The sequence below is a fragment of the Symphalangus syndactylus genome, chromosome 24 (genome assembly GCF_028878055.3).
Source record: "Symphalangus syndactylus isolate Jambi chromosome 24, NHGRI_mSymSyn1-v2.1_pri, whole genome shotgun sequence".
NCBI classification, from domain to species: Eukaryota; Metazoa; Chordata; class Mammalia; order Primates; family Hylobatidae; genus Symphalangus; species Symphalangus syndactylus.
In genome coordinates, this window is record NC_072446.2 from 59,538,545 (window position 1) to 59,564,757 (window position 26,213).

General features: G+C 40.1%; 1 protein-coding gene across 28 annotated transcripts in view; it reads left to right on the forward strand.

Annotated features, from left to right (window-relative positions):
- Positions 1-26,213, forward strand: part of KIF16B (kinesin family member 16B) — a 338,999-nt gene that overhangs the window by 71,627 nt on the left and 241,159 nt on the right. For all 28 annotated transcript variants that reach the window (XM_063633957.1, XM_063633953.1, XM_055265225.2 and 25 more), the window contains exons 11-12: positions 4,118-4,183; positions 7,418-7,477. In XM_063633957.1, the coding sequence (XP_063490027.1) occupies positions 4,118-4,183; positions 7,418-7,477 (126 nt within the window). The remainder of the gene's footprint in view (positions 1-4,117; positions 4,184-7,417; positions 7,478-26,213) is intronic.

Here is a 26,213-nt window from a genome sequence, read left to right on the forward strand (position 1 = left end):
TTCAGTGAGTTTTCATAAGCTAAATTCACCCATCTAACCTGCTTCTACTTAAGAGACAGTACAGTACCAGTATCCTTGAAGCCCCCTTTAATCCTTCTTTTCAGGAACTACTGCCCTTTCTCTCCAGGGTAGCCACTCTCCTGACCTCTACAGGCTTTGTTAGTTTTTATTTTTGCCCGTTTTTGTTCTTTATATAAATGAAATAATGAAAAATACTCACTCTTTTGATCTCACTTCTTTCAGTCAACATTATGTTTGTGAGAGTCACCCATGCTGTTGCATGTAGTATTGGATCCATTTATCCTCACTGCAAAGTTGTCTTCCATCATGCAAATATATTCCAGCTCATTTGTCCATTGTACTTTAGATGGGCATTTGGAGGGTTTCCTATTTCGGGCTGTTAGTGCTTTGTAGACTTTCCTCTAGATGTTTTTAGTGAACATATAGGTACATTTCTGTTAGATTTATGTCTACAAGTGGAATTGGTGAGTCAGAGGAGTACATATGTTCAGTTTTAGTAGATATTGCCAAGCAATTTTCTAAAAGTAGTTGTGCCAGTTAATAGACCACCATCAGTGTATAAAAGTGCTGGTCCAATTCTTGGTATTGCAACACTTGATATTGTACAGTTTTCACTGTAACCATCCTAATGGATATATACTAGAATCATAGAATAATTTTACTTTGTGCTTCTCAGGCGACTGATGAAGCTGAGTATTTGAGTATCTTCTTTTTTACAGTTTTTATTCTCTTTTATTATATTTAAATGTATTTTCAGCTATTTCTGCATTTAATTTGGCAGAGAGAAAATGTCTCTTGACTCCCTCATCTCTCTTGAATGTATCTGGAGACAACAAATAAATCAAACAGTATAGACATGAAAAACACAACCAAAGGTGGGAAGCAAAGAAGGTGATGGGAAAGGGAAGATGAAAGTAGAATGAATTACTCACTCTTGTAGCTGAGGTTAAAGATAAATTTTAAATAATAAAAGTATCATGTGTAAACTTTTAAAGAAGACACATCTCAGATAGGGTCACAAAGTAAAACTCAATTATATGGTGTTTGTAAGAATGGACAAACCAGTGAATTCAAGAGGAAAGAAAGCGGTGCAGAAACAGCAATGTGAGAGCTTAGAAAAAGAGCACTTTATCACGACAAAGGGTGCAACTCACAATTAAAATCAGACATGATATCAACTTTCATAAGTGAAAAAAACAACAAAACTGTTGGAAATAGCAGGAGACAAAGCCACACACATTTGTCACAGAAAATTTTAACTCTTCTTTCTCATTCTGTGAAAGCTCACATAGACAAAAGTAAGAACATAGCATATTTACATAACATAATGAAAATTTGCTCTAACCAATACAGACCAGGGAAAAGATTGCTGATGATGTAACAAAAGACTACCTTCTTTGTTAGGAAAGGAGGTTCTATGAAAACATAAGACAACATCATAACACAGCAGGAAAGGGAGCAAAGGACGTGAACACAATCCATAGAAATAGAGTTTCAAATGCTTTCTGTACATATGAAAGTATGTTCAACGTCACTGAAATACAATAAATGCAGATTTTAGGAAAAGTGAAATGGGTATACGTATACATGTTCATGGGTACATCAAGCAGTGGACCTTAGATTTATGTACTTGGCTGCATGTAGATGATACCTCAAAGTTCTTTAAAAGCAGGATGTCCTTTTCACCTGTTGGGCAAAGAAGAAAATTGATTATACAGTATATTGATGAGGGTGTGAGGCAAGGGGTGCTTGTATAAGTTGTTAGTAGAATTGCTATTACTACACTTTTGTAATCGTGTTTTCGAGGCAGTGTTACTTTTGATTTAACAACATACGAACTTAATCTGATTATTATTTGATTCGAAACACTTTTCTTCTAAAGACACACCTTGCAAATAATAATTTAATTGAAAATGGTACTTTTACCAATGATTTCTTTTAAAAGGATTTAGGAAGGCCGTTCTTTACATGTGCTTAAAAATCATGTTCCAGAAGGGGTGCTGGTCATGAGTCTTTGTGCTATTCAGTCAGTGATTATCTACTGACTTGATGATGTGGCAGAAATGTTTCAGCTTTGATTATCAATAAAAGTCTCAACAATGGATTCTGTAAAATTACCCACATTATAAAGGGCTTTCTAATTCTTTTGAAAATTGTCAACCATATATAAACAATGCGGTAATACTAACATCTGCCACTTTCATGTCTTCAATGAAAAATATTTATTAAGTACCATCTGTGTGCAAGACAACATGTTAGATGCAATGATGCATTGTAGTAATGTGCTAACAAAGCTCCCTTTTCTTTACTGAGGATGGATTTGGCCTTGGGTTAACTTTCTGGCTTCATTCTATGCAAACCAGATAAAAGTGGGATGACACCTGTCTAACTAGGCAACATCTCTAATGACGAAAATGACCCCTAACTGGTGAATTACATCTGGATTAGGGTGAACTATATATATATACTATTAATATCAGCTGAGAAGCCATAGCTCTGGGTTTCCTGGAGGGCAGTGACTCTTGTAACAGGGTGTGTCCCTTGTGGGGCCCCTGGAGGATGTGCCTATGGCATTTTTGAAAGAGATGCTGGGTTCTGTGGGTGTGGGCTTCTAACCAGGGTGGGTCCCACAGATGCCTATGTGAATCTTGACCCCTCACGTATGAATGGTTACTCAGGAAGGCCAAAGACAATAGCTCGGGGACATCTCTGAGGACTACTGCATAGACTGTCACGAGGACCTTGCCCACCAAGACGAACATTTATGCTCCTTTCTGGACAGCTCTGCTTTTGTTCAGTACACAGATGCCAGGTGTGGCCCGTGGTAGTCTTTGTAGTTTGAATGTTTAGCAGTGCCGAAGAAGACCACCTTGTGGGTGTTTTTGTTTGATGAGAAATTGAAAAGTAAATAGTCATTAAAAAAATGCTACAGTCTCTGGGGAGGACAACTTGGCAATTATAAAAAATAAAAACCATACATATAGATGACTCACAAATTCTTCTTCTAGGAATTTATTCTATTGATAGAGCCATGCATACTGTAGGCAGTGGGCATAAGGATAGTCCTCCTGAAAGATTAAGAATACCACATTTATGTTAATAGGAGAGCACTAACATGAATCATAGAAATCTGTACAATGGAATATTGTATAATGAAATTGGAATTGTTAAAAAGAGTGAAGCAGTTTTTTATTTTTACTGAATTTTCTCTAAGATATATTGGTGAGTTAAAAAGGCAATATCCAGAATAGTGTTTTTATGCCACTTATATTTAAAAACACGACAAAAAACACGCTTGCATATGACCAGAGTAACTGTAAGTTTACACAACCAGATTGGGAAAAAGTGATTGCCTGCGGGTAGGATAGGAGGGATATTCTCTGTCTTTTTTCTTCCAAGGGATATCTTAGGCCATGAGAAAAGGAGGCAGAATAGGAAGCACAGTGTCCCTGCCACTCAGGTCAGGGACTTCCATGTTACGAGTGCAGTTTAAGCCCCAGCCTGATTCCGTTTCCCTCTCCTGTCTCTGTCTGCTTGTCCTGCTCAGTTTTAAACTGATTTTGGTATTTATCATTCTCACATCAATCTTTACACTTCTTCGACAGGGATAAGGAAATGTAATCAGAGATTGTCGTGTAGCCATGCCATATGGGGTATACCATCAGCGGTGAAAATAAATGCGTTTCATTTTCATATATCAGTAAGAACAAATCTCAGAAGCCTGCGGTTGAGCAAGACTTAGGCATGGTCCCTTTTGAATGTTTTCTCTGTACATATTAAAAAAGGTGAATCCTTAAGATCTAGGGATTTAGACTGTGTTTGATTTTGGTAAAATGTCAGTATGTTACATCTTTTGCTTTGCTGATTTGTATTGCAAATGTAGGTTTACTGGGATACCATGGTTTTGAATATTATGAGAGATGTATCCCGTGGAGTAAAGACTTGGTGATATTCAACACTTTTTGGCAGGGTGTAGGACATTGCTTTTTACCTTTAATAGTTTCTGTGAAATTTTGCATAATTTACTATATTCAGGGAAAAACCTAGATTATTGCTGTTTATTAATTGCTGATTTCTTTTATAATTTATATTGTAGATTGCCCTCTTAGACTCCCCCACAGCTTTAAGTATGGAGGAAAAACTTCAGCAGAATGAAGCAAGAGTAAGTGATACTTTGACTTATATTTTTAAATCATAACTTTTACTATTAAGTGCATGCTTTTTTAGGACTTGCCGTTTGAGATGCCTTCTTTTTCTTTATTGCATTTAGCCTCCTCCCTCGTTGGTGATCATTTTTGAAGAAGCATGATAGCTGACATTTTATGTATTGCAGCACATTCTCCGTGGTTTAATAAACGGGATTTGTCTGGCACATGATGGTTAGTTAAATGGACATGCAGATCCTTCAAAGCAGTGAGGCTGCTCGGGTCATCAGAGTTGACTGGAGTCCCTGTTTGAGGGAGTCTGTGTTCAACATTCATGAAACAGTAGTGGTCCCCATGGTCTCAACAATGACCACCCTTTAGCTTTTTGTTGTTCCCAGTGGGAAGAGTGGCACTTGAGGAATCTCTGATTACTCTAGTCCGGTGCTTAGTTTCTGTGAAGCTAGATGAGATTTGAGATGGGAGACACTGGCAGTGAGTAACCAAAGAGAGAGGAGATCTGGAGCTGTTATGGGCTGAAGCCTTTGAAAAACCAGTTTTATGGCTGACCTGGTTCTATACTTTTTTTTTTAAACTTCTGTGAAAAGAGAAACAGACATTAGAACAACTTTTGGAGTCAATTTTGTTCATGGTGCTGAATGGCTAAGACAGACTGAAAAAGAAAATTGTATTCTGTTGGTAAAAGCTTTTTCAAAAATACACATTATGGAAGATACAAATTGGGGTGCAGTTAGGAACTTGTTGACACATCTAGGATAGTTATGCTGATGAATATCCTGATAATAGCATTAGTAAAACATTAATTTCTTAATCCCTATTTTTAAATGAAATTTTATTTATTAGTGCTTCAAATTCTAATTTTGAGTGCTATAATTTAAACTATCTGGATATAGTCTTAAATTGTTTCTTAACAATAGTTTTCATGAATACCAAATAAGTTATTGGAAACCAATAAACGTATTAATTTGGATGTATTATACATGCTGTGACAGAAATGACTGCCTATCTTGTTCTTAACATTTTCTAAATTGTCATCTAGTTTTTTGCTGACCCATTTTAATTGTTTGCAATTTGCTTGGATATAAATCTCATCACCTGATCCCCGTTAGAAGTAGTAGCACATGTTTGCATTTTTAAATTAGTGTTTTAAATGGATATTATTTCGTTTAAATACAACAGTAAAATAAATCCAAGGCATGTTTACTTTTTCTAAGCTAGAATTGTTTGAATTCAAACAGGATTGATTTGCTCACATTTCTTCGATGAGAAACCTATCTGTTGGTGAAATGCAGAATCATTTATTGTTGGATGCTTTGTGTTCTCACATAAATTGCCAGTGACAATCTGTTAACTGATGAGTATAAATTAGTAATTCAATACACCAGTGTTTTCCCCTTCTGTAGGGAGAGAAGAGATAAGAATATTCCTTCTCTGAAAGCTTTTTCAAAACAAAAAGCCAGGAGAGCCACATGACTTTTATTGCTATCAGGAGTCTGTAGGGTTGGTATCACTCAAGTAATGAAATGAAGGACTGGAGTGTAGAACTGGTTTAAGATAAATCAGGACAGTCTTACCAAACCAGTGAAAACGAGCAGGCCAGGGGCAGTGGCTCACGCCTGTAATCTCAGCACCTTGGGAGGTTGAGGCAGGAGGATCGCCTGAGTCCAGGAGCTCAAGACCAGCCTGGGTGACAATGATGAGACCTCCTCTTTACAAAAAATACAAAAATTAGCTGGGCGTGGTGGTGTGCACCTGTAGTCCCAGCTACTCAGGAGTCTGAGGTGGAAGGATCACTCAAACTCTGGGAGGTAGAGGCTATGGTGAGCCGTGATTACACCACTGCACTCCAACCCAGGCGACAGTGTGAGACCCCATCTCCAAAAAACAAAACCAAAGACGACAACAACAACAAGAAAACAAGCAAAGCACAGAGTTAGGGAGGCTCTTCCAGTCCTATTTCGTTTGTTTTTCACCAAGAAGGTGATAGATTTTGGCACTAATAACTAGTAAAAGAAGCAACGTTATTATTTTTTTTAAGTTAACCTAGAATTCCCACAGTCTTATTTGAGGTAAATTGAGGACCCCTGAATGATTGACTATAGGTGAATGAGATGTATTTTGGTTTTCCTCTTGGATAAACCATCACTGCAGATACTTGTCAATAACTGATGCTTTCTTTCATTAAGTTTGCTGACTTGAATACTCTTTCCAGTTACTATACTTAATGGCATATAGAAAATCACTTTATCTTGGCAGTGAGAGTACAAGCAGATGTATTCTGTGAATTTATTTTGGCCTGATTAAATAGGGAAACTTACTGGGGAGACCAGGTAGCTTTAATGGGAGGGTGTCTGCTGCTGGGAGTGAGGAGGTGGCAGGAATGATAAAGGTGCTGAAAGGAAAAGGCTTGGAAAGGATGAGTTCTCCCCTTTCTGAAGCTACTCTCTTATAGACCTTGGTCTCTTCCTTTCCACAGAACACATTTTTCATTCATATTTTTTCTACCTCTCAAGTGTCACTTTTTGTTTCCTGATGAATATTAATTCACTAGGATCATTTAAAAAGTTTTAGGGAACTAACAAAACATTTCCATTAACTTTGAGAAGCAATTTCCAACAGTTGAGCGTGTTTACTCCCCTAAGTTAGAGCCGACTGGAAAGAAGTGATTTTTATCAAAAGATTTTTGCTTTTACTAAGAGTCATTTAAAGAACCACCTTTTTTTTTTGACAACAAAAAAAAAGATAGAATGAGATTTGTAAGCCCTGTTAATTAGCTACAAAAGCAAATTATCTCCTAAAGTAAAACTATAGCATCCAATGTGATTTAATCACATCTAATTAGAAATAAAAATAAATCACTATTTTTTAGGACCTGATGTATAATCATGAAAAATTAATCCATTTAGTGGGACGTTGTCATCTTCAAACTTGTAATTTTGGTTAATAATCCAAGGGAGCTGCTTTTATTTAAGTACACCATGAAAAAGGCAGTTGTGAAATTCTAGGCAAATTGACAAATTTCTGTCTGTTCTTTCCTTTGCCATAATGTAGGTTGTAGGAAGAAATCAGCTTGTTTGATTTATCTTTGGTGATGGTTCTTTCAGGGGTAAAAGTTGCTATCTCATTTAAAAAATTATAGTACATCTTTTCACGAGATATTAGAATTCGGAAACTAGAAGAAAATTATAAACTTTCTTTATGAAGCAGTCACGTATGTATATTTTTCTTTTCAGGTTCAAGAATTGACCAAGGAATGGACAAATAAGTGGAATGAAACCCAAAATATTTTGAAAGTAAGGACTAAAAAATGTGTTTAGTCTTACTATGGTGGATTAAATTGGTAAAACTTTTTTTTTTTTTTTTTAAATCTCCAAACATGGCAGTTGTATACTTTGTTAAGGTAAGATCATTGGAGCCAATTAGTGACTTTCATGGGGTGGAAGTTCTGGTTTGATTTTGAAGAAGTGAGAAAGAAGGCTATTAGACATTATAGCTGTGTGTTTTAATATGTACAGGTTATATTGATATTTAAGATGTTTGCCTTTACTTTTAGGGGTTTTTCCATTTTTGACTCAGCACATATTAGAACTCTGTTTAATATTCAAGGATATCCACTTTGTTTTTCTGCTTTTGTTAAAGCCAATATCAAAGCAACATATTAAATGAAAAAAATATTTCCCGTGGCAATATTATAGAATATGCTTGCAAAGCACGGCTAGATTTCAGAAATTTCAAAGCTAGTCATTTCCTATCAAAATATTTTTCTGTGTGTCTCAAGGACTAGACTGGGATGGCCTGTGTTTCTGGCAAGACTCACTGTGAAAAGATGTCAGCAGTAGCCTCCATTTATCATAATGCTTCAAAATACAAGTTTCTTTTTGTTCTCATTTTTTGCTGAGTTGGCAGACAACCTCTGTCATCTATTGAGAGTCAGCCATACCAGGTTTGAGACACAAATTCGAGTTTTGTGCTTTGATGGTATCTGGCTGACTTTGTCCACAAGAGAAAAGAATTCAGAGGCTATTGAATGTGAGGTTTGTTTTTGACGTCTGTTGAGGTAAAACTTTCCCAAAGAACAAAAATCTCCATCTGATATTGATGAGACCAGACAGATGAGTCTTGGCAGAATGTCTTGGCAGAATCCTAAGGTGGATCACCTTCATGTGAGAATGGCACACCTAATTACTGTTTCACAGGGTAAACTTCTGCAGCCTTGGATTTGCAGGTGAGTTCTGCAGCTGACAACTGTTTCAGAGTGCAGGCTCAGCATTATATTATGTAATGTTCTCCTTGCACCATTTAGGCAACTTGGCTTGCCCAGGTGTTAGAAAGATTGTATCTCATGAGATCAGAGGCTGTGCTTAAGTTTAGATGATGGTAGGTTGTGATGGTCCTAGAGATGGCCTTTCCAGCTTCTTCTGTACTGCAACAAGTGAGGGTTTCTGCATTCAGACTTTTTCTCCTCCCGATTACAATGATAATGTCATATTATTTTGAGGTACTTCTGCAGTATTTCCTTTGTTGAGACATTTTTGTGCAGGAAACTGAGCAAAGACTTCGTTCATATTTCAGAATAGTCAGATGCGGAATAAGTTCACCAAATATGTGACTTTGTTGTTGTTTAAGTTGCATTCCCTGTAAGAGGTGTTGGTGCCTCAGCCCCTGAAGCCCATGTCATTTGACTTTTCATGGCACCATGTGATGTTGCTCTGGAAATTTGTCAAAGAGGGAGGACTAAAATCTACTCTACTTAAGGAAAAAAAAGAAATCAAACCGTTAGCTATTTGAAAAGTCCTTAGTATACATAGTGCCCATTAGCACAGGAGGCAGTGCTGCAAGAGATGAAAAGATGGAAGCTCCGTCTCCTCTGCTGCTGCTGCAGCGTCCCTCCATGTCAATGTAGTAGGGCTTTTATAACGTTTCTGTAAAGGGTATCCACACAAGAGCTATGACAGCCTGAACTTTTTCTTATGCTTTTTCTCAGAAGGTGATTTTGAGTCCTGAAGTTAAATTCTCCTCCAATTCCAATCCTTTTTTAAAAAATAAGTCTAATTATTTTCTTTTTTATGACTTTTCATAGGAGAAGGGAAAAATGTGATGTGTGCTAGATGTTAAAACGTTATGAGAAAGGAGAATGCTATTTCAATGTTTTTCCCTTTCTCGACCTTATAAGCCTGTTTTAGACTTTTCTGCTGGTATTTGTGCTTTAAACCTGTAGTCATTTTCTGCTCGTGTTTGATATTTTAAGGGCTGCCTTAAACTCTTATTGGAAGACAGTGCCTGAAGACTAAAGTGAAGAGGAGAGCTACTCAAATGTTTTTATGAAGACATTCTTTAGAAATTGATTGTTAGTTGATGGGTTTGTATCTGTGTGGTTTGTGTGATCCTTTCCCGTATTTCTGCTGTTAGAGTTTTGTATCAGTCAGTCATTTTTCCAGTAATGTGCATAAAACCCACCCCAACTCAGTGGCAGTTTCCTGAGCTGTGTGCTCATATTCCCTGTTTGAGTTATGAGCCATGAGGTTGGTTTACTGGCATATATCCTGAGGAGTGGCTGTAGAAACCCCCTCTCATGGTGGGGCAGGAGGCTGAAGTCAGTGGGTGGGGTGAAGGTCCATTGAAGTCAGAATTACTCTTGAAAGTTCCTTAAATTTCCCTGGAAATCACCAGATCCTAAGCTCTCGGATACTCAAAAGCAGGGAGTGACTTTGTTTCCTTCTTTCTCTACCTAGTCGATGGCTTCCTTTGCCCTGGGTGAGTGGAATCCACGGTCCTGTTGAATGAAGGTGGAGGGGGAGCGAAAGACTGCGGGGTGGGTATGAGCCCTGACAGCAGGCACTGACTGCAGGAGAACTGGTGGCAACATGGTCATCGTGGCTGGAGCCTTGGGCTTTGATCTGCAGAACTCAGAACTTGGATGTTAGTCTTCAGTTCTCTTTCTGACTCACTGGGTCATGGCACTCATCCATAACTGCCACGTACCCTATTTCCCAGCTTGGAAATCACAGCGGATGGCAACCTCTTCCTTATATCCAAGTTAACAGAGGAAGACCTCATAAACTTCTGAGTTATTTTGAAAGTAGTTGACAGTAGAACGTGTGTTTATCTTAATGAGGCAGGTCTTAGACAGTTAGGTAATAAGAGAGAGTTTTATTATCCTCTATACGGTACTCTATGTCTCCACTCTCTTGTCCCTTAGTCTGCTTTCCTTATTTTTATTACTTTTCATTTTCTAAAGTCCGGACTTCTTTTCCTGACCCCTACAGGCACTAATCTCCTTGCCGGTATCATCTGTCCTAGCACAGTTCTTTCTGTGCCCACCACCCCTGGAGTCCCTGCCCTGCCAGAGGCCCTGCTGCTGATCGGTGTGTGCATCAGGGCTTTGGGTTTCCTGGCGTCTTGTGGTCTTTGCCTGTGTTACTCCTTCATTCAGGATGTGTCCCCTTTCTGTGCCTCAGCAAAATCCATCTTGAAGCCCCCCTCCCCCGATCACTCCTCTTCTCCTTACTTCCCAGTTAGGATGAATTTTCTTTTCCTTTGTGCTTCTGCAGTATTTGGTTTTGCTTCTGCCACAGGATTCTTTGTCCTCTGAGTTAGGTGGTATTGGTTTCTTCCTCTTTCTGCCAACTCTTACACACAGAAAAACAGGAGCAGGATCTGGCCAAGGACTGTCTCATTATCATTCCACGAGCCGGCTCCTAGCACTCTGCTTCTCATAGAGCAGGCATGCGGTGAGAATGTACGGGATTAGGTTAGTATCAAGAAACAAAAATAAAAACCTTTGTATTAATCTGCTAGGGCTGCCAAGACAAAATACCACAGACTGGATGGCTTAAACAACAGACTTTTATTTGCTCACAGTTCTGGAGGCTGGAAGTCCAAGATCAAGGTGCTGGCAGATTTAGCTTCTCCTGAGGCCCCAGTCCTTGGCTGGCAGATGGTCCTCTCTTGTCTGTGTCTTCATATGGCCTTTTCTTATGTGCCTGCGACTTAGTCTCCCTGTGTGTCTCCTCGGCTCCTTTTCTTTTTTGTGTGTTTTTCTATATTTTATTTTTGAGATGGAGTTGTGCTTTTGTTGCTCAGGCTGGAGTGCAATGGCATGATTTTGGCTCACTGTAACCTCTGCCTCTCAGGTTCAAGCGATTCTCGTACCTTAGCCTCTGGAGTAGCCAGGATTACAGGTGTCCACCACCATGCCTGGCTATTTTTTGTCTTTTTAGTAGAGATGGGGTTTCACCATGTTGGCCAGGCTATTCTCGAACTCCTGATCTCAGGTGATCCACCCGCCTCAGCCTCCAAAGTGTTGCAGGCATGAGCCACCATGCCCGGCCTAAGCTCCTTTTCTTATAAGGACACCAGTCAGATTGGATTAGGGCCCATCCTAATAACCTCATTTTAATCCCCTTAATTAATTAATTTTAACTTAATGAAAGGCTCTATCTCCAAATACGGTCACATTCTGAGGTACTAGGGGTTAAGTTTTCAACATGAATTTTAGGGTGACATAATCCAGCCCATAACAACAGCCCTGAGCCATACAAATCTGATGACCTAGTGGGCAGAGTGACAGGGAGTGTTGTGCAGGCAGCGGTCCTGTCCCAGTTATGCTCTTCGCTATGTTTTTCATCTTACTTTCCCATTCCTACTAGAAAGCCTCTTGTATGACTGTGCATTTTTATTCTGTGAGGGAATATGGCTGAAGTACAGCTCAGTCCTTCGTTTGGATCAGTTAGATCCTTGCTGTTCAGAGCATAGCATGGACAGCAGCATCGGCATCACCGGGGAGCTGGTTAGAAATGCAGGCCCTCAGGCCGAGCTCCAGACCTCCTGGATCAGAATCCACATTTTACTAAGATCCCTGGGGGATGGGTCTGTACCTTCAAGTTTGAGTGCTGATTTTTTTTTTTTTTTGGGGACAGGATTTTACTCTGTCACCCAGGCTGGAGTGCAGTGGTGCGATCTTGGCTCACTGCAATCTCAACCTCCTGGGCTAAAATGATCCTCCCACCTCAGCCTCCCAGGTAGCTGGGATTACAGGCATGTGCCGCCATGCCTGACTAAGTTTTGTATTTTTTATAAAGATGGGGTTTTACCACATTGGCCAGGCTGGTCTTGAATTCCTGGGCTCAAGCAATTCTCCTGCGTTGGCCTTCCAAAGTGCTGGGGTGACAGTGCTGATTTAGACACACTGAGGAAATGCAGAGTAGTCTTAGACTTCCTTGTCCTCATATCTGTTCTTCCCCGTCTCCTGCTCTGCCCTGTCTCGTGGGCTGACCCCTGTGGGCCACCCTTTTCTGGGCTCCTGGACCCCTGTGGAGATTGGAGAGAGAAACCAGGCCCTCCCCCTTCAGCCTCGCCTACATCCCCAGCAGCAGGTACCTCTTCTCCAAGGCCCCAGCTCCCACAGCAAGGACCAGCCCATTGTGGTTGCAGTTCTGCCAGGTGCCAGAGCCTTGCCCTCACGAAATACCCCCAAGTGCCTTTGCCCCTCCTGCCTAGGGTAATGCTGGTCTCGGCTGTTGCCAGTTTGTGGGTGGCCTTACTGTTCCCAGTGGCTTTCCAGCTGTTCCTTCAGCTAAGTAACCAATTCTATGTATTAAAGTCCCTTGGATTTAAATACTGAAGCAGTTTCTGTTTTGTGGTTAGGCTTTGTCTGATACATTTGATACCCAAGTGTGTTCCACATGCAGGCTGTGGACTGCGCTGCCGGCACCTCAGAATCTGCTCCGTTCACATACGAAGCTCTCTTCTTGGGTCTTTCTGGTCTCTTTGTTAGAACGCTGCCTCAGTATGATTTTCATCCTGGCTGAATTTATCTCAAACTGCAGTGATTCTCTTGGAACTGGGAATTTAGTGTCGTGATAAATCCAGCCTTGACATCAATGGATTCTTGAGACCTTTCATATCGGTTTCCCTTTTACGTGGCTACAATATTGTGCTGACTGCCTGGTGTTTGAAGTGGTTTACAAAGTGACTACTCAATCCCTCTGCCCTGTGTACCTTTAGGCTTGGCTTTTACAAGTCCCCTATGTTTTATTGCTAATGATTTTTTTGAAGTGATCCTTTAAGAGGAGGAATCCCCGGTTTTTTCTCCATTCCTGTGTTCTCCTTCCCCACCCCAGTCTTTAAGCCCTTTTGGGTTTATCTGTCCTGCATACATTTTGGTTTCTCTGTTCCAGCGTTTTACGATCAATTAAAGAAAAATGCTCAAGGTATGTCATCTGGCTTCCAACTAACTCCTTGAGCTCTGTGCTTCAAAATAACTCGCAGTTAGTTTGGACTGCAGCGCCACGCTGGCAGCCCTTTGACAGATCGTGCGGCAGAAGGGAGAGCTGCCTTTGTGAGTGTCTGTCCAGAGCAGAACTGCAAAGTGGTCCTTGCAGCCCTGAGAGTGCTGTTTGAATCCTTCCAGCATTGGTTATTCTTCTCATTTTTTAATCAATAAGGTCCCTTTTGTTTTTGCTGGAAACATATCCTTTGATGGCTCCAATGTCCGGCTGGCTTTGGTGTTTTCATTGCCTGCACAGGGCTTTTGACTGTGGTGTGGCAGCGGGTGGGAGAGGAGAAGCAGGCGCTCACGTGCAGATGCCTAGCTGGAGAGGCTTTTCCTTGGAAAGTGAGCAATTTGTATAAGTTGGATTGAAGTTTTCTTTAGACTTTATGTGGAATTATTAGGTATCTTACACACTTAACAATTAATGTTTGTCGAAAACTGAATTTGGAGGATGGAGCGTATTTGAATCCATGTGATGATGGGATCCTAATGTCAATGATTGAAGTTTAAATTGCACTGGTGTCTTGATATTCCTTCTCTGGGGGAGTAGGAGAGGCAGGATACTACAGGGCCATGGCACTGATGAAAGATAACTTTTATCTCTTTCAAAATGTTGTGACTAACAAGAAATATAGTAAAATGAGATTGGGATTCTTTTCTGGCTTAAGATTTTCTGAGTTTAAATTTCATGGGGAGGCATGCTTTCAACCAGCTTATATCTGTTTTATAATAGAATCAATCCACTGAACTTTTTGTCTCCAGATATGGCAACCTATAAAAGATTTTTTTCTCTGGCTGCCGGCAGTTTTCCATTTTGTGGAGAAGACGTGTATTGGGAGTGTAATGGATTCGGAAGCAGCTCTCCTAACTGGGGCTGTTGCTCAGCAGGCTTGTAGGCGGGTGAGGTTTGTGGAACAAGTTTCCTGCGGTCTTGTGGATTCCTGTTGTCCAGGGCACTGAATCCTCTGGTTTCTGGAAAACCTACAGACAAAGCATGGGGGAGACATTTTTTGTGGCCTCTCTCGTTTAAATGCAGTTAATCTTTTTTTTTTTGAGGCGGAGTCTCGCTCTGTCGCCCTGGCTGGAGTGCAGTGGTGTGATCTCGGCTCACTGCAAGCTCCGCCTCCCAGGTTCACGCCATTCTCCTGCCTCAGCCTCCCAAGTAGCTGGGACTACAGGCGCCCGCCACCATACCCAGCTAATTTTTGTATTTTTAGTAGAGACGGGGTTTCACCGTGTTACCCAAGATGGTCTTGATCTCCTGACCTCGTGATCCACCCTCCTTGGCCTCCCAAACTGCTGAGATTATAGGCGTGAGCTACCACGCCTGGCCTAAATGCAGTTAATCTTGACCTCTTCTTGGTACAAACATTGAACCTGGGAGTAGATCTGGGGGATAATTTTATTTATGGTCATCGATTTCCTCTAGATTTTAGATGAAGGAGGAGACATTTCTTTCAGCCATGGGTTACCAGCTTCCTTACCAACAACTCTTTGGGCATTTGATGCTTCAACATTCTGACTTCAGGTAATCACACATATTGTTTATAGTTAGTTATCACCATTCCAAAAATAGAAAGTATTGACTCTAGAGCTCATTCGGCTACGTGACGATAATATATTGAGTTTCCAAGTGTTCATCCAAGCAGAAATTGGCTGCAGTGGTAATTTGAGAAGTCAGTGCTCTTTCCCCTTTGGTTTTCATTGTAAAAATCGAGTTAGTATAGTTCAGTGCCTGTGGATTAGTGCAGTCCATGTGTAGGTCATGCCTGTAGGATCTCAGTAAATTTCCTGTGAGATGCATTTTTGTAATTTTAAAAAACTGTTTTCAAACTTTTGAAAACTTTTGGGCGCAGAAGAGATGAGAGGTGGTGGGCATCCTTTGACATGCTGACATTCTAATTAACTAGGATTGCTACCTATGTTGAGAAGGAAATTCCTAGTGTTACTATGAGTTTGAAAATATTCTCCCCAAAATAGAATTTCTTTCTCAGCTTCCCTCCCTTTATCCCTCCCTTCCTTTCTCCCTCCTTCATTAAGCACATGTTTATTGAGAGCATCTTATGTGGTAGACCTAGTTCTGGACACCAGGTGTAGCCAGTGAGCAAAACAAAGAATCCCTGCTCTCATGGAGATTACATTCTAGAAGTGCTGGAAGACTTTTCCCCACAATTGGGTATTCTTCTGTAAAGCTCCCATAGTCTCATCTAGTCTTGTCCTCTGATTTCTAACAAAACGGGCCTAAAATACTTTTGGTGATAAAACAATATCAGAGTTCTGCTCCCAGAATCTCTAATATTTGAAGCTTGAGATTATGTAAAATAAATAAGACTTTTTCAGTTCTATTATTTTATTAAACTTACTTAGAAAGATAACTTATGCTAAGTGAATTTATATACGCTTATATATATATATATATGTGTATGTGTGCAGACATGCTTGTATACACATGCATGTCTGCACACATACACTTAAAGCACTTTGAAAAGCCCTTGCAATATAGAAAGTATTTTATAAATTGACATCCATTAGGATATAAAGTCCATGAGGACACAGTTTCTGTCTGTTTTGTTTATTGCTCAGTAGGTCTGAACAGTGAATGGTTGGTTTTAAAGGCCCAGTGTGGCTGTACATTACTGCAGAAGTTATTTGGAGGAATGAATTCATACATGGAATGACAGCTGTTCTGGAGATGGGAGGGGATGATATTTGATCCTTCATGTTGTTGTAACTATCCATATATTTGTCATTCCCTCGTTAAATTATAAATTCCTTTAGGTCAGGGAAAACATTTTGCTCATCTTAGAATCTCTTAAAAATTCTAGTGTCTTGTGCAGTAGCTCTTTATAAATAGGAAGTGTTCCATGAATAATTATTTAACTCAGCTTGTTCTCCCATTTTTGAGAAGTTTCAGGACAAGTTTGAGGTTTTTTTCTATAGAACAAACTGCCTTAAAACCTTAAAACCTAGTGGCTTAAACAGACTGTAATTATTTCTCTTAATTTTGTAGACCAACCTGGTTTGGTGGATTTCTCCTGCCTTCACTCATGCCCTGGAGTTGAATGATCCAAGATGGACTTATGTGGCTGGTGGTTGGCTCGATGTCAGCTGGGGATGATTTAGTCTTGTGTCTCTCATCCCCATCAGTTTAGGTCTTTACATGGTGGTCTCTGGATGCTAAGAATGGCAAGAAAGGATAACCCCAGTGTCCAAGCATTTTTCAGGGTTTCAGTTGCATCTCATTTGCTAATGCCTCATTGGCTAAAGGTAATCATTGGTACAACCAGAGTGTAGGAGTGAGGGGAATACCCAAAGGAATGAGTACAGGGAGATCAATAATTCTTGTCATTTTTTGCAAAAAAAGTCTGCCACGAGCATATTTTTTTCTCTATTTTCTTTGCCCCTTTGCCTTCTGCTAGCCCCAGTGGTTTGCAACTGTGTGTGTATGAGTGTGTGTTCCTGTTTTCCTATAGAAGAGAGTATTGAAAGGAGGAAGGATTTGGGATCAGGGGTTGCAATGAAGATGACTTGAGAGAGGATTATGAGATATCATTTGTCTCTCTGCTTTAATTTGCAGACTAGCGTGGATGATTTTGAGTCTGTTTGAACAAAAGCTGCCACCAGTACCATCACGTGCAAAGCCTTTTATCTTTTTTTAATGCATTTACATATACTATCTCATTGGCTCTTCCTTGATCTTAAAACAAGAGAAAAAAGATGTTACTGTACTTGATATAGTATGCAGTTGTTAATTTGTCAACCTCTCATTAAAGTTAGACTCTGGCTGCTAATTTCTATCAAACTGTGTTCTTCCTTTTCTAAAGTTCTGCTCTTGCAACTGTATTTTAAGATGAAAGGCAAAGTAATAAAGAAAGTTCATTGTTCTCTGCAACTGGGACTTGATAATTAACAGGGGAGATGACTGTCAGTGCTATTGCAGTTGGCAGGGTCAGAGGCTGAGCTGAGCTATTCACATAACCAGCTCTGATGTTGTTACTAATGCCAAACCTACCATATTTTCCATTGCAGTTCTCATCTTGAAGGAGCTGCTCATAAATAAAGGTATTCCAGGTATATGCTGGTTCTTACTTTTGAATAACATTTCTGGAGCAAAAAGGCTCAGAAATAATTCATGTGCACCATGTTAAATGTTGGTGCCATGCCATAAATTATCTTGAATGCATAAGGGATTTTCCTTCTGATCTTTTGCAGTGAGGCATGTGTGCTGATGGGCTCTGACTGCATATTTATTGCTACGGTCGGACAGGAGAAGATTGACTGGTCATATGGAAGTGTGCTTTATGTACACTTGTACTCAGTGGATGCTGCATTGTAGGAACTTGGTTTAGTTGGCTAAGAAGCTTAAAAAAACACGATTTCATGACATAGATAAGTTGTTTATGTCACCCAGGAACACATTTAACTCACCTTGTAGGATTTCTAAGTCTTGTGAGCTTGGAGAGGTGGGGGTGGTTGGTGGAGCAATAGTGAGCCAGGGAGCAAGGAGATGGTTTTCTACTTGCCTAGACTAGTGACTTTTGCCTGTGTGTTATTCTGGATCAATAATTTATGATTTTTCTGACCTTGGTCACTAGTCACTTTCTGTTTCTCAGAACCTCACTGCAAGATGCCAACAATAGTAGTTCCTTTCATATAAGGGGAGAAAGGAAACACACAGAGGCTGAGGACAGTGTCCAGCACGTGGTCAGCACTGTGAGCATTACAGCATGTGTTCCATTTTCTCTTATTAATTTTGTTTACTCTGAATCTATCCTTTTTGATGTAAAACTGGGTTACTAGTAATACCTTTCTTCTCAGCTGGGCAGAAAAGAAATGAAATTATGTATATGGAAACTTTTTAAAGTATGTAGTTTTATACAGATACAAGCAGGTGTTACTTAGACATATTTTATCAGATAGCTAAAATTTTATGTTTGTTTATTTACATTGAATAACAGAAAACCCAATTCCAAACTGGATTATATGGTACAGGAGTTTATTAGCTCACAGAAGAGTAATGGTGGGATGGAGTTTAGGCATGATTTGATCAGGGCTCTGGCTCACCAGGATTCTTCTTGGTTCTACTTTTTGGTGTATTGACTTACTCCTCAGGCTGTCTACCCTCAGTATGGCAAAGGGAGAGCAGCATTTATAGCTTCATATCTCCCTAACGCATTACCCAAATTCAAGGAGTGTGCATTCCTGAGTTCCCAACAACTTTTTGAGCTCTGCACTGAATGGTGCATTTCTGAACCAATCTCTGGGGCCAGGGAGACACTGTTTGCTGACCGGCTTAGGTCTAGGTTATCTAAACCAATCGGTGAGATAAGGGATAGGTTACCCTGATTGATTGAGATGAATCAAGGGCCACCTCTGGAGCCCTTTGGAGTGAGGTCAAGCTCATTCCCCATAGCTTCTGTGAGCTGGGGTTGGGGGAGCAGGTGAATCAGGGTGACACCATTCACATTTCCTACCATAGATACAGAACTTGGACACTTACTATAGTGTCATATATATTCAAGGCAAACAGGAGATGCACATGAGTTGAAGCATTCTTTTACTTCTTAAGAGAAAATATGACTCAGGAATCCTGTATTGAGGTGAAAAATTACATAAAAGCAGCTGAGTATCTGTACTGTGGTGTTAACATTCCATAACAGGAGAGCCCTCTGTTTTCTGGTGTTAGAACTGAAGAATGGCACACAGCAAATTCTGTGTATTTAAAGTCATTTTCCTTTTCTCCTTTAGATTGATTACATGATTTAAAATGAGCTCCAAATGTGGGTGTGTGCTCTTCAGTCTTTCATAGGTAGTTTTGAATTTGGCTCAATTTCTCATTGACCTCTTTAGCTTGATGTTTTCCATCCCAGCCTACCTAGCAACAGTTACTAGGAGTGGCAGGTTGGACTTGCCCTCCATTTGTATCACAACAGCTGGTTTTCAGAGATTGCTTTTCCTTAGCATCCTGGTTGATTTTGCCTTTGCATTATTTAAGGATGACAGCAGTTTCTCTTAACTCCAGGCAGCGGAGCTCCAAGCAGAAGTGGTGGTATTAAGAAGTATGTATCTGTAAGTATCAGATTATGCTAATCAGCATAATTAGCAAATGGGCATCTACTGACAAAAGAATAAGGGCCTAAGTTGCATGTGGATGTCTATTACCAGGATATTCTGATATTTCCAAGGAGGGAGATGGCTAGACACTTCTCACATCTTATCTAGTACTTTACAGTGTCACCTTTGTTATTCTGGATCCAGCATTGTCATCTTTCTGACCGTGGTCACAGGTCACTTGCTGTTTCCCAGAACCTCACTGTAAGATGCAGACAGTAATCGTACCTATCACACAAGGTGAGAAAGGAGGACAGGCAAAGTGCTGAGAGTGGTGTCTAGCACGCAGTCAGCATTACAGTAATGTCATCCATTTTTTCCTTATTAATTTTGTTTACTCTGAACCTGTCTTCTTTGATGTGAAACTTTTCCAGCTAAAACCAACCTTCCTAAGTTGTCTTTGTCAAGTGGATGAGAGGAGTTGGTTCCAAATAGCTCTGAATTCTCCCTGAAAGAATCTAGCAACACAGACATCACAAAAGATGGTCATTTTCCTCTAGGTCCAGTACATTATACATTTAAGCCTTTTTTGTTCTTGCAATTAGAGTGAAAGTGTGCTGGCATTCCCAGCAGATTTGATGGAAGTCAAGCAACAGAATTTGACGTGACACTTCTTTAGGTTGCTAAGTCCTGTTTCTCATCCAAAACCACATATAGCAGTTATTCTCCACCTCAGAAGTTGATTTTTGGACAGGTGTGGTAGCTCACGCCTTTAATCCCAGCACTTGGGGAGGCTGAGGTGGGAGGATTGCTTGAGGCCAGGAGTTTGAGACCAGCCTGGGCAACATAGAGAGACCCTGTCTCTACAGAAAAAAACTTAGCTAGACGGGTGGCATACGCCTGTAGTCCCAGCTACTTGGGAGGCTGAGGCAGGAGGACTGCTTGAGCCTGGAAGGTTGAGACTGCAGGGAGCTGTGATTGCACTACTGCACTCCAGCCAGGGTGACAGAGTGAGACCCTGTCTTGAAACCACTTCCATACGGAAGTGGTCTCCACTCAGAATCACTGGGGATCTTTTTAAAAAACAGTTTTCTCAGCCTACCGCAGACACATGAAAGGAGAATGATTAGGGGTAATACCCCCAAATCTCTATTTTTGACGAAAGTGTCCTGAGCCTCACAAGAGTTGGAAAGCACAGCCCGAAAGCACGTGGAAGATCATCCCTTCAAACACATCTCTCCATGTTTATTGCGTGGTTGTAGGTTCATAGAATCAAATGGTTCATATAACTTGGAGTGTTTTGCAATCCCCAAATTGTACACTCATACAAGCATTTGGAGACACTGGGTGATGCCATTTGAAAAGAAATTTTAATGGCATAGATTCATTTTGTTAAATGCAGTTATTTATTCACAGAACATTAAAAAAACTATTTGAATTGGTTTTTGATTGAGATTTAACATACACAAAGTGTGAAGAGATGGTATATGCAGCTCATGAATTTTTACCTCTGTGTACCCCCATGTAACCCACACCCAGATTAAGATGTGTAGACATTGCCAGCTTCCTAGCTCTTTCCTCCTCTCTGTGGTTGTTCTGTGCATTGTGTCACCTCTTCACTGCTTATCTCATTTGAATGAAATACACAAAAGCCTTGTCCTGTTTTGAGTTCCTACTCATTCTGAGTTTTCACTTAATTTATTCTTTTGACATATCTTGAGTATTTTATAATTATTTAAGTCTTATTTACTGATGTGACCTGGATTTTGCCCTTGGACCTATCACTTACTAATTGTGTGACTTTGACTAAGTTATATTCTCTCTCTTGGTCTCAGGTTTTTCAATTACAAGTGGGTAGGCTGGTCTAGGTGAACTCTGAGGATTCCTTCTGTCTAAGAAAGACTCGGATTCTTCCTTAGAAGGCTGTATAGAGGGCCCGTGTCTTGGGTGCAAGGACCCTGCTATGTTTCTCTGTTATGAAAGGTCTTCAATGAGGGCTTTGTTTTTGTCCCTTGTTTCTGGGTTTTTGTTTTGGAATACTCTTCCTTTTTGAATATGCCCTTGGAGCCCAGCCTCTATCTGGGCATTATATATTACATCTATACAGAATATTATGCAAATCATGAGTACTGCTTGGCGGCTTTTCAGGAACTAAGCACACCCATACATCCAGCAACCAGGTGAAGAAAAACACATTATTAGCCCCGAAGGAGTCCCTGCCATGTCCCCTTCTAGCAGTACTCCTCCTTCCTCCAAGGGAGACGTCTAGCCTGAGGTCTGAAAGCTTAGTGTTGTTTAGTCTGCTTTGAACTTTATACACCTGGAATTACAGAGCACAGTCACATGTGGCTTGATGTCAACGATGTGTTCTAAGAAATGTGTCATTAGGCAACTTTGTCATTGTGCAAACATCGTAGAGTGACTTACACAGACCTAGATGGTATGGCCTGCTATACACCTAGGCTATAAGGTATGGCCTGTTGCTCCTAGGCTACAAACCTGTAGAGCATGTTCCTCTGTTGAACACTGTAGGCAGTTGGCACACAATAGTAAGTATTTGTGTATCTAAACATAGGAAAGGTACAGTAAAAATACGGGGTTACTATAATCTTATGGTACCACCATTGTATATGTGGTCCATCGCTGACTGAAACGTTATGTAGTGCACAACTGTATATTTTTTTGTTTGACTGGCCTTATTTATTCAATATTAATTTTTTTTTAAAGTTCTGAGGTACATGTGCAGGACATGCAGGTTTGTTACATAGGTAAACGTGTGCTGTGGTGATTTGCTGCACCTATCAACCCATCACCTAGGTATTAAGCCCCTCATTCAGTAGCTATTTTTCCTGATGCTCTCCCCGTCACTGCCCCATCCGCCACCTCCAGGCCCCAGCGTGTGTTGTTCCCCTCCCTGTGTCTTCTTTATATTCACATTGTTCAACTCCCACTTGTGAGTGAGAACATGCAGTATTTGGTTTTCTCTTCCTGCATTAGTTTGTTGAGGATAATGGCTTCCAGCTCCATCCATGTCCCTGCAAAGGACCTGATGTTGCTCCTTTTAATGGCCGCATAGCATTCCATGGTGTATGTGTACCATATTTGTTCCCTATTATGTTTATGAGATCTACTTATGTCTTTGTACATAGTTGTATAACACAATGTGGCTATACCATAGTTTATTCATTGTACTCATTGTTTTCTGTTTGGGGCTGTTAGAAATCGTGCTGCTATGAATCTTCTTAGACATGTCTTTGGTGAACGTATGCACATATTTCTGTTAGGTGTATACTTGGAAGTAGAATTGCTGGGTTTTGAGTAGGTGTACAGTAGTCCCCCCCTTATCCACAGGGGATACATTTCAAGACCTCTAGTGAATACCTGAATCCTTGGATAGTACTGAGCCCTATGTATGCTGTGCATATACATATGATAATGCTTCATTTATAAATTAGGCACAGTAAGAGATTAACAACAATAGCTAATAGTCAAACAATTATAACAATATACCTGCATCATTACTCTTGTGCTTTGGGGCCATGAACAATTAAAATAAGGGTGACTTGAATACAAATGGTACACCTGTTGATCTGATAACTGTCTACTAATAGTCTGGGGGGAGATACAGCATGGATATGCTGGAAAAAGGGTGATTTGTGTCCTGGGCGAGAAGGTGAGAGACTTCATCATGCGACTAAGAACAGTGTGTAATTTTAAACTTTTGAATTGTTTCTTTCTAGAATTTTCCATTTAATATTTTTGGACCACAGTTAATGGTGGGTAACTGAAACCTTGGAAAGTAAAGCCGCGGATAAAGGGGGACTATTGTATGTTTAGCTTTAGTAGATACTGAAAATAGTTTTCCAATGTGTTTGTACCATTTGCATTCCCACCTGCCCTGCAGCCTGGTTACTCTACATCCTCATGACATTCACTGTTTTTTGTCCTTTTCACGTTAGCCACTCTAGTGGGTATCTAGTTGTATCACATTATGGTTCTATTTTGAATTTCCTGAAGGTATGGAAAAAACTTTGTTAGTTTTAATTTGCATCATTTTCAAATGACTTGCCCTCTGACCCTTGTCATCAGGTGAGTTGTCCCAGTATTTAACATCCTCAGCCTCTGGGCACTCCTCCAGCTCTCTCCTGTTCACTCCACTTCAGTTTTGCATAAACTTGCCATCCCAGTCATCTTGGAGAGCTGTCACTCACACAGTCACCACTCCTCGCAGACGCCCATCGATACCTTCTGAGGTCCTCGGGGTATTCCAGTGCAGTGGTCTGGAGCCATCCCAGCTGTGGTGAGTCTTTCGGGTTCTACTTGCTTCATTTCCTTTCTCTCTTCCTTGTTGAGTTTGACTACTCATTCTGCTGGTCTGCTTCCTCCCCCTTTTATCTCTTTGTAGCTGTTACCTCTAAGCCGTAGCTGTTTCTCTTCAGCCAGATCAAAGTTCTTTCTGCCAAGTAAGAGAATAATAACCATAATTGTAGTAGAAAATGCCAGGCATATTTTGAATTATTTAGAGTTCTTCCTTCATCTTAGAAAACTTTTCAGCAAACATTCCCTGTAACCTAAACAAAGACCTAAAACTTGCTCTGTTGGCAAATCCTCACTTACCCAGAATGTTTATGACTATCTTGGTTTAGCAATAAAGCCCCCTTAAATGACATGATTTCTGAACATCTTTATTAAGAGACTTTAGATGATACTTGCTGGTTTAGGAAGTGCAGAGTCATAGTGGATGTGATTTAGTGCATCTTTGATTCAGGTCAGGAGTCATCATCTAAACATCTTAAAGAGGTCTTTTACTCCATACCGATTTCAATGCAAACCTTGTTTGTTGCTTGAGTCTTAATGTGTCTTAACACTGGTCTCCTGAGAGTACTGTGGCACTGTGTGGCTTAAATAACTAAAGCAAGGTTTAAAGAGATCTTAAAGATCATCTTCTTCATAGAACATAGAACGTTAGAGCAAGGAGCCCAGGAAGGAATCTAGGCTAAACTCTTCCCTGTCTTCCCCACCTTTTTTTTTTTTTTTTTTTTTAAGGAAACAAACAAACACAAGGAAATTGAAGGCAAGAGAAATTAAATAACTTGGTGTCAGAATTTTTTAGGTAGACCCAGGGCTAGATTCTGTTTTTTCATTTCTAATCCAGCGCTCTTTAGTTATGCCTTATTTACCTTTAAAAATGGTATCCAGGCCCGGCGCAGTGGCTCACGCCTGTAATCCCAGCACTTTGGGAGGCTGAGGTGGGCGGATTATGAGGTTAGGAGATCGAGACCATCCTAGCCAACGCGGTGAAACCCCATCTCTACCAAAAATACATGGTGTGGTGGTGCGCGCCTATAGTCCCAGCTACTCGGGAGGCTGAGGCAGGAGAATCGCTTGAACCCGGGAGGCGGAGGTTGCAGTCAGCCGAGATTGCGCCACTGCATTCCAGCCTGGCGACAGAGCTCTCAAAAAAATAAATAAATAAAAAAGATATTCAAACACCTTTGTTGCCATAACCGAAATGATACTTCACTTTGATGAGGAGAATATGACTAGCCTGCAACTTTTAGAATTTAATTTTAAGATGTAAAATTTGGAGACAAGATTTAGCCCATGGTATACCTAAATCGGAATCCATTCTATAATGGGCTCATTTGCATTTAAATTATTCTCCTTTAGAGATGTTGCAAGTTGATTTGGAATAAAGGGCTTGTGTTTATTATTATATTAAGCCAGATTGCTTTTTGTTAAATTTAACAAGATGTCTTTTAATGTCTGCAAAATCCCCTGACAGTCCAGTCTGCTGTTAGTAAGTAAAGATATGTTTGCATTTAAAACAAAACTATTGGAGAACAAAATGATTTCTCCACTTTAACAAAACAAGTATGTCTTCTCAATGGGTTACTCTTATGAGATATTTTAAATATTGGAGTATAATACAATTGACAATTGGCAATCCCAATTATGGGAAAACCGGTTTACCTTAAGAGTTATATATATTCCTGTTTTATAATATGCATTTAAATACAATAGTAGTGGGAATAAATGTTGTTCTACAGACTGCATTTTAGTTTCTTAACACTAGATGTCACTGTAGATAGGAAAACACGCTCTGCCTGTCTATTTGTTGCAGGGCCCTTGGTAGTGGAGTTGTCTGAAGACGTGGCAGATACCACTGTCAACACCATGGAATTGGGCCTGGTTGCTGATAATTACTGGATGCAGAATCTGTGTGAGAGATAAATTGTGCAGAATTTAGTATAAGTAATCATTCAGCTGGAATGTCTTCCTGTAGCTACTTTGAGAATTGCTGTAGAAAGATGAAAATGCATCTTCACATTTCTGGAGTTCTTTTAAATAATTTTTCTAATCTTGCTTCAAGAGCAGAGTACCTGGGTAATATCTTACAGCTAAAAGGTTTTTTAAAATTGCGTCTTAGGTAGTGATTTTGATTAGCTTGCCACTAGAAAGCTTTTTGTGTCATTTACTTGTATTTGCCACTTAAAAGACTTCTTGTAATATCATTTCTTGTTTTACTTCTCATTTTCCTCACCTTCAACTGTGGAAGTTCTTAAGAGAATTAAAACTTACAATTTCTTGTACAATTATTTCTGTCATCCTTCGTTGTACATTTGGTAATGTCCACTCTAGCCAAGTAACCTCTGCATTGGTTCCCAGCTGGTCTGTGGAGCCAAGAATCTTCACAGATATTC